Source organism: Solanum lycopersicum, chromosome 10 (genome assembly GCF_036512215.1).
Source record: "Solanum lycopersicum chromosome 10, SLM_r2.1".
Lineage (NCBI taxonomy): Eukaryota > Viridiplantae > Streptophyta > Magnoliopsida > Solanales > Solanaceae > Solanum > Solanum lycopersicum.
Window position 1 is genome coordinate 42,939,895 of NC_090809.1, and position 10,231 is coordinate 42,950,125.

The window sequence follows — 10,231 nt, forward strand, 5'->3', positions numbered from 1 at the left end:
GAGTGCCGATAATGTTTAATCTAACAATGAAGAAGTTGATGAGTTTTCATCCATGTGACTGGACAAAATCTAATGAAAAACTATATGCTTGTTATTGAAGGTTTCTTTTTCATTCCTTTGCCTATTTTCTCATTCACTTATCGCAAGGACATTCAAGTATATATAATAGTTCAATCCAATTCAATTAATTAGCTTTGCTTGTTCGTTTTTGAGATATTGTTGTGTTGGTATTGTTATTGTCAATATTGTTAATTTTTCTTGTAAATTTTTGAACTTCAGAAGTGAACAAACATATGTTATATTACTGGTTTTCATTCCATTATATTTGGTTTGTTTGCTCTATTTTTTTTGGTGATTGTCTTATTTTTGGTGAATATTATTGGTTTGACAAGCTATATTGATCTCTTTTGAACTTTATTGTTTTGTTTGGTGTTATTCATTAAAATTTTTATTTTATTTTTTTACACTATTTTAATGAGTTTTAAAACTCCAACAATTTTAATCTCACTTTTTCATTTTGAATATCTAAAATTTGATACAGTTTTAATTTAGCTTTGTGTTTATGATTATGTTAGTATTTTTTATTTATTATTGTTATGTTTGTATTTTAGTTTTTGAGTGAGTTTCTTCCATCTTTCAGAAACAACTGTTGTCACTTGTATCCGTGCAACACAACCTGCTAGGTAAGACATTCAACGTCCAAATAAAGAAGTTGTTTGCCAAAAACAAGGACGCATCTTCAGCAAAATTGTTTATCATGTCAATCACCGAGAAAGATATTGTTAGCAATCTGCCACTGCCCATCAACGCACCAACAACTCCAGAAAGCAGTAAACGCAAGCTCAAGCAAATCATGATAAAAGAAGATTAAAAGGTATCCTCTCTACACGACTCTCAATTGCTATGCAGCAACAAATGTTGTTTATCCTATTAATTTTAAAACAGATTATTGTATATGTATTTCTTCAACATTTGATACTCTCCTTTTGCTATAGTGTAATACTTTTTTGCAATATGGTTGGCAACACCATTTTGTCTTGACGGCGTACACTTTTGGTGCTGATAGCATCGACTTTGCTGCATAATTATAAGAAATTGACAGGTACTTAAATCTTGCAACCAATGATAAATTTTACTCAACATTAACTCCTCCCCATAACTATATACTAAATTCATTTTCCATCTTATTTACAGGTGCTTTTTGAATGATGCTGACTAATAGTCAAAATGCAGCATTATGTAAATATTGTACATATCCAACCTAAATAACACAACCATGACAACGAACAAAACAACTACCAACTATATTTCATATATGTATAATATATCTATCCATCTCTCTCTCTCTCCGACTCATACATTCAATATGTTTATATTTAACAACACAAAAATATTCCGATGCTGCACGGGCCAGCTCTACCTAGTAATCAAAGAAAGAAAATATCCACCACCATTCTAGAAATCGAATTTATTTTCATATAAAATTCCCTGCATTACTAAAAGCCAAAAGGTAGTAAACAAACCTCTTAAGGAAAAAAAAAATTAAGACTCGCTATAAGCAAAATGTAATACATTACCAACATTATAAATACAAATATCGCCGTTGGATGATACGTAAGATTATGGCGTAGTATTGTTGGATATAAATAAATATCAAATCATAAACATTTTTTGTGGTGCTTGAAAAGGAGTAAATGGGGTAATAGCTACAGAGGATGTGGGAGCAGTTTGTGGGTGATTAAATAAGTTAATTAAAATTTTAAAAAATATTATATAAGTGACAGTTATTTTATTTTTATTAACAATAATTTTTAAATTGAGATATTTAAAAAAATATATTACTTGATAGTTTCATAAAATTAGGCTTTGAAGTAAATTTCATGTGAACAGATGCGTTGAAAAAAGAATTTGAAGTTCAAATTCTTTTTTGTTTTCATTCTTGTTTTTAAATTTAATATAATTATATCAGTTTTTTATTTTATTTTTTAATTGAAATTATATTTTTATTTTTGTTCTTAACATTATGTTTTTAATTGAAAAAATCGGAATTTTATGGTAGTTACAGTGAGGTCACACATATTTTTGAAATTCTATTATTATTATTATGTCTGATTAGAAGGATTTTAAAATTTAGTGAATTATAATAAAACAGCTAATTTTCCATCGGCAATACAATAAAAAATAAGTCAATTTTTTTTAAAAGACCATATATTTTTTCAAACTGTTTTAAATTTCTCTTTTGTTTTAAAATAGAATTTATTTAAATTAACTAAATACAATTAAGTTATTGGATTTGGCTTTAATATTTAAATTAATTAAAAATAAAATTTCAAGAATAATTATGAAGCTGATATGTACTTTTTTTCTTCTCTTCTAATATATATATATGGATAGACAATGAAAATAAGTTAGTGCTATAATATATGCGAGTTCTTTTTTCAATCAAAAATACATATTCTTTATAAAATATTTATTAAATGAGTCATCTTTTTAATAATATGGTGAAATAAATATAAAAGAAAAAAAATTGTCAAATCATAATTAATTTTATATTTACTTTAAATAGATTTTAAAAAAATGGGCAAAATAAAAGACATAGGTGTAAATAATATCCTAAACCATGTGGGATGTGACCGTTGTTTCTAAGAAATATAATATAACTATATAGAATCAGTAAACAAAATGCATCCACAAAATTCTCCTTAGAAGTAGGAGAAGTTGTCTATTCAAACACAAAGGTATTTCAAGATCTTTGATAACTACAGGTGTCATAAAATTTTACATTAATCTCTTTGATCATAATAAAAATTTACATAACAAAAATTTACACTAATCGCTACCATTATGGCTTTTGGAGAAGCTGTGGTCGGTGAATCCTCAACACTTTTACCGAAAGAAGAAGAAGAAGATGAAACCCCTCTTCTTGAAAACACTAAATCTTGTCTTCCCAAAACCTTTGCCAATTTCTTCATTGCTATTGTTGGTGCTGGTGTTCTTGGCCTTCCTTATACATTTATGAAGACTGGTTGGATCACAGGCATTTGCACTCTTTTAGCCGTTGCTCTTTTAACCTATCATGGCATGATGCTTCTTATTCATACAAGAAGAAGACTTGATCTTACCTTAATTGGTGATTCCACAATTTCGTCATTTGGGGATCTTGGTTTCGCTGTTTGTGGTCCAGTAGGTAGATTTGCTGTTGATGTTATGATTGTTTTATCTCAATCTGGATTCTGTGTTGGATATCTCATTTTCATTGGTAATACATTATCTCATCTTGCAAGTTTATCAAAAGGTTTTGGGATTCCTCTGTTTTCCTCTGCTAAGAGCTTGTATATATGGGGTTGTTTTCCATTTCAATTGGGATTAACTTCTATTCCATCATTAACACTTTTAGCCCCTTTGAGTATATTTGCTGACATTGCACAGATTGGTGCTATGGGTGTTGTTATGGTTGAGGATGTGCAAACGTTCATGAATCAATTCCCACCGGGGATAGAGGCATTCGGGACAATCTCTACGTTTTATTATGGTTTAGGTGTTGCTCTTTATTCATTTGAAGGTGTTGGAATGGCAATACCATTAGAGACGGAGATGAAAGACAAGTCAAAATATGGGAAAGTATTGGCCTTAGCAATGTTCTTTATCGCTTTAATGTATGGTACATTTGGTGTAATGGGGTATTTTGCATATGGCTCGAGTACAAAGGACATTGTGTTGTCTAATATGGAGAAAGGACTATTGAGCACAAGTGTAAAATTGGGGCTCTGTATTAATCTCTTCTTTACATTTCCCTTGATGTTGAATCCAGCATTTGAGGTGTTCGAGAGGAGATTTTCTACTGGAAATTATTGTGTGTGGATGAGATGGGTACTTGTTTTAGCAGTGACTATGGTAGCTTTGTTGGTTCCAAATTTTGCTGATTTTATGTCATTGGTTGGAAGTAGTACTTGTTGTGCTTTGGGCTTTATATTGCCAGCATTATTTCATTATCAAGTTTTCAAAGGAGATATGGATAAAAAAGGAGCATTCATGGATTTGGGATTAATAGTGTTGGGGGTGTTTTTTGGTGTTACTGGTACTTGTTATTCCCTAATTGAGATGTTCTCTCAAGGCAAACATGTTTAATATTTATAATATGGACATTCATCATTTAATATCATATTTGATTCTGTGATTGGGATTTATCAATTGTTTTGTGTGCTTTTGATGTCTTATTAACATTTTTATGCACAACAACATGACTTAAAAGAATTGTGATGACTTTGGATATATTTGTAAAACAAGTTCATTGATATGGTAAAACTTATTTTGTTACAACATTTACTACACCTATAATTATATTTGATTTTCATACTCTACTTCAACATTTGCATTTGGTAGGGATGTATGTTGTGAATATAGGGATGACAAAATAGGCCAAATTTATGGATATTCGCTCGATTAACTCATTCGAAAAGCTGTTAAATTAAAAGTGGGTTCAAATATGGATCAACTCATATAATCTATCTTAAAAGGATAAATTAACTATTATCTATCTTAAAAGGATAAATTAACTATTAAGTCATAATTATTAACATAATTAGTCAAAATAATAACAATTAAAAATATTTATTTAAAATGACAGAATGACAATATTTTTATAAAATAATATGTATTCATATTTTACTATATTTTAATATTTTAAATTAATTTTATTTATGGAATGACTCATCTATTGGAGCAAAATGCACACTAATAACCGTTTTAAACTCAAAACATAAACTAATACTATTTACCTTTTTTTTTATACCATTTACATTTCTTCCCCACAATTCACTTTCTTCACCATATCTCGCCTTTCAAGTTTAGATTTCTTCAAAGTGCTAAATTGTCGCTCACAATGAAATTCTTTATTGTTAAACTAAAATAATTTATTAATTCAAGTAGGTTTATCTATTGGCAAGGTAATTTTCATTATTCGAAATTATATTTTTGATTTGATGTATAAAGCACCGATTATATACATTACGGATTTCCAGTCTAATTTATCAATTTTATGTATTTTGTTTAGATATTCATCATATATTTATAATTTTCAAATTTTTTTGTGATTATCTTTTAATTTTTTAGATTTTGTAGATTCTAGAAATACACATAAATATTTTTTTTGTTTGATGTTGAATACATTTTAATATGTGATATAAAATTTTAATATGATGTTGAATACATTTATATCATTTTACAAAATACAATATAAAAACTAGAACGAACACAAATACAAATAATATATCTATTAGAATGAATACGATTTAGGAAAAGAAACATAATTTTAAAGAGGAAATAAAATACCCAATAAAAAAAATGAATACAAATATGTTTATTAAATAACTACAGATTTATTTGACATACATATTGAAATGCATACGAACTAATAAAGAAATACAAGTTTTAATTATACAAAATGCAGCATGTAACCAAAACGAATACAAATACAAATGAAATACATATTGAAATGAATACAATTTAAGAAAGGATACAAAATTCTGATAATAAATAAATAAATACATTGTGAGAAAAGTATATCAAATAGCGTATAAAATTATAGGTATTCGAATTTGTAAACTTTTAAAAAATAAAAAATTGAATCGATAAAACTCTAAGGTATTATTATAAAGTTTCATAACAATAACTAGTCTTGAAAGATAAGGACAAATAATGACCTTTAGAAAGAAGGAAGAGGTCACCTATTTTAGGTCTCACAATCTTTTGTAAGAAAAATAATAAAGATTTTCAGCAGCTTAATGTAATTTGAAATATTCACCCCCCCCCCCCCCTCTCCTCTTTAATTTTCTCTAGTTTGTTATTTCTTAATTATATTATGTTTAAATTAAATTAAAAAAATACATAAATCATTCCATAACAAATTAAATATTGTTATTTTTGTTATGAAACTATATGGAATTAGAAGAAGAAGAAAGTAGGGAGAAGAGAAAAGACTTCTTATTTCTCTTGAAGTATATTCATGATTCATAGATCTTCCTCAAATCTTATTTACAATGGAAAACCCTTTATTTATAGGGAAAACCTTACTTGGTCCCCAAGTAGGAATCCTAACCATATCCTACAAGGACTCCACATAATTAGACATTCACTATAATACAAATTGTTTATAACACTCCCCCTTGAATGTCGGTAGATTATGTGCCTCGTCAAAATCTTACTAGTTAAAACCTAGTGGGAAAAAAATCTAGTGAAGGAAAAAGAGTACACATATCTAATAATACGCATTATGGATGCCTCATTAAAAAACTTACAAAGAAAACCCAGTGGGAAACCTTATGAGGAAAAAAGAGTACATCGCGTATTAACTTCCCCTAATGAAAACATCAATTCAGAGACTAGGATATTCGTTTTCCAAGCTTGTGCACCATCTTCTTGAAAGTTGTAGTTGATAGAGACTTCATGAATAAATCAACAATAATGTTACTTGAGCAGACCTCTTGCATGTTGATATCACCATTCTTGGGAGCTTATGAGTTAAGAAAAACCTTAACAAAATATGTTTTCTTCTATCTGCTTTTATAAATCTTCCCTTCAGGGTCAAAGATTTCTGCAAGTTCCTTACTTCAACTTCTTTAAGCAAATAATCTATTGCCAAGAGTTTCAATTCTAGTCATCAACTTGCATAATAATACTTGTATATGCTCTATGCATTTTGAATCTATTTAATCCTAATGAGGATGATAAACAAGTTTTCCAAAAACTTGTATATGCTTTATATTTTGAACCCATCGGGTATTTTCATATCAATATTGTCAAGTAACAATATTCAATATTAGATGTATGACATTTTCCAGTGCCTAGATTGCAAGTCAAATAAGCTTTACGCTTATCAAGATGCATCATTCCACTTTTCACTTGATAATTATTTCTACACAAGCATGCTTTAATAGATGTAGAATTCATACCTTCATAATCTTTTAAAATATTGCGCGCTATTGTATCAAAGATATCGTCAACGATATACCATTTTGTATCGATTCACAATATGACAAAACTTATTGAGATCTCATCACTTCATTATTCTTAGGTAGCTACCCCTCTCATAAGGTTTCATATAGGCTCCACAAGAGCACATTATCTTCTTATTGTGATCATTTTGATCCTTTGATCCTCTCCCTTTTTCAAAGATTATTTTATTTAGAATTGATTAGTCTATCATGCTTCATGCATGTCGTAGACTCTATCTTTAAGGGACATTCAATAGGAGTATTTACAACTTTTGTGTTGCTTCTAATCTCCCCTTTATGTTATACAAACTAACATAAAACTCAATCTTTTGGAGAATCTATTCTTGTGCATCAACGTATATTCATTGATTATATACCACATATCAAAATAATCAGATGAAAAATATTTGGTCCCCGACCATGAATCAATTGAAAGAAAATTTGATCATAATTTATCGGTCTGATGCGTACAATTATTTTAGTATGCAATATCGAATTTCATATCAACATATGAAACTTTACTTTCATAAGCAATGATTCACTATATGAGATATTTAATGTCACATCTATATATCTATCAATATAATCAAGATGAATTATCTTGATTTCATATTCTGAAAGCTGTGCTCTTAACTCAATTATTTTTGCACAAACGATTTTGTGAATGTTAAACTACTGGTTGACAACAAACGCACATGTAATTATCTTATATATGCATCTTTTTATCATTTCACATGATAGGTGAACGGGCCCATATTCACCTTTTATACTTTTCAGAATTTAGAGATTTAGTGCAAACTTTAGTTGATCCAATCAACTTTATCACGAGAACAAGCAACGTAAAGAATTCTTGAAGAATCTTCTAGTTTTTCAATGTATGTTCATTACTCAGTATGCACGTCTTTGGGATAACGAAATTATTCATGCCAACTAATAAAATTATTAGTACTCGTAAACTCCAAGTTTACTACGTCATGTGCCTTTGCTTTGGTAAATTTCTGATTTACTATTATATGGGTAAATTTCAATTTTATTAATCCAAGAGTAATTTTCAAATTTATCACCCTTTAGGTAAGTCATGGTCCCATCATTGAAGAACTAATCTGAAGAAAATTGTGCATGTAACATATTATTTGTGCCAACATTTTTGCAAACATCAAGTTGCGAGATAATAACAGGCACACATGAGACCATATACAAGAAACATTTATTAGGACCATTAAATATCTAAATAATTCACTAGGTGAATGACTAGGTCCACAAATATTTGTATACGTTCCTAGAACACAGAGAATTCAATCTCAATTTTCGTTTGTGATGGTCTCACAATTAGCTTGCCTTGGTAACAATCATTACAAGAAAATTCACGTCTAGCATGGTGGCTTATCACCGCATTCCCTTTAAAGAATGGATCTGTATTTTTACCATTTATCAAAGGCTCTCATTCTTTATGAAAGGAACACAATCATCTAAGTACATCAATTTTTGATAATTTAGTACCTCATTCCATATTCATGTGCATCATTTAATCAATGGTCTTCTTTTAGACATTTATGCACTGCTACATTCTCTTTGGAGAATGGTTCTGCTTCAACGAGATATATTTCATGACTAATTTTATCAAATGTTCATTATTTCCCTTAGTCATCATTATATCATCAATATGGTGCATTGAGACTAAAACCCAACGTCTTATGCCATAAATCAATGAGTGACTTAAACCCAACATCTTTCATCACAAAGTATCAAGACTCCTGATATCTTACCCTCTTGGTGCGATTGGACGTAAATCCATCGTCTTATTCTTTTGGTGCGATAAAACTTAAATCTATCGTCTTACCCATAATGAGGCTCAACCTCAAACCTTCAAATAATTATAATTTTATCACTTTTGATGATCATCAATATGATCGTACATTATAATTACACACAAAATTGAGATTATTGATTTATTATAATCAACATTAGTAGTTAATAAATATAGCTTAATGGATACATACCTCATATAAAGGTTGAAAACATACCTTTCACTTAATTGTGCTTATTCAATTATTAAAATAAATTAAGGAATTCTCTTCCCAATCGATTAAAATTAAACATATAAAAAGTCAACAAATCTCTTTAAATACTTACTTTAGATGGTACCTCCAGATCTGTCGCACAAATAATTATAACATAAAGATAAATCATACCTTGAAGATATAAGAATCTTATTGCATAACTTATGCACTTTTTTCGTCTTCTTCATAATTCTTTAAGAATAGAACAATCGTGCTGATAACGTGTTATGAAACTATATGGAATTAGAAGAAGAAGAAAGTAGGGAGAAGAGAAAAGACTTCTTATTTCTCTTGAAGTATATTCATGCTTCATAGATCTTCCTCAAATCTTATTTACAATGGAAAACCCTTTATTTATAGGAAAAACCTTACTTGGTCCCCAAGTAGGATTCCTAACCATATCCTACAAGGACTCCACATAATTAGACATTCACTATAATACAAATTGTTTATTGCAATTTTTAAGAAATATAGAAAATATTGTTACTGAATCCTACTGAATATCAAAATATTGTGATTTTGAAAAATTTCACATCATAAAATATGAGTAACTCATGATTATCCACCAATTGTACACTCCTTAATCTATGTAAGGGTGTTGAAAGTAGGAACCTCTTAAAAAATACTCTTATTAAGGATGTATTTGGAATGAAGAAAAATATATTTATTAAATTTTTTAAAAAGAAAGAGTGATTTGAGTTGGGGATGGGGGAATCAAAAAAAAATTTAATAAAGAAAATATTTTTTAAAACATTTCGTAGACCTCGCCACCGGTAACAATTCTAGACTTGTGATCCAAACCTTTGACCTTGACCCAAAACTCAAATTTTGACCGCTCAACCTCGATTCAAGATCACTCATTTTCCAAAAAAAAAATTCTTCATACCAAACACACCCTCATAAGAGAAGAAATCTTGTAATGAAAGTATAAATTTATATGGGAAATATTAATATTTATATTATTCATTGGGGTTTTTTACGCATATTAAATATAAGTCAAGTTGAATATTTTATTCATTTTCACTTGACTCGTGTTTGATTGACTCATATCCAATTCGATCAACCCGCATGTTTGTTCGCTCTAGTTGAAGCTATTTTCGCTTGATCCATTACGTGTAACTAAAAGTTGGACTATTTCTGATTTTTACAAATGTCCCAACTTTTTTATATTTTATTCGA

At 28.9% G+C, this 10,231-nt stretch overlaps 1 protein-coding gene across 1 annotated transcript; it reads left to right on the top strand.

Moving 5' to 3' along the window:
• The first annotated feature begins 418 nt into the window (after positions 1-418).
• Positions 419-4,162, top strand: LOC101262059 (amino acid transporter AVT3B-like). The gene has a single exon (XM_004248733.5). It carries the CDS (start codon positions 2,845-2,847, stop codon positions 4,126-4,128), a length of 1,284 nt encoding a protein of 427 aa, XP_004248781.1. The 5' UTR covers positions 419-2,844; the 3' UTR covers positions 4,129-4,162.
• Positions 4,163-10,231: the final 6,069 nt, after the last annotated feature.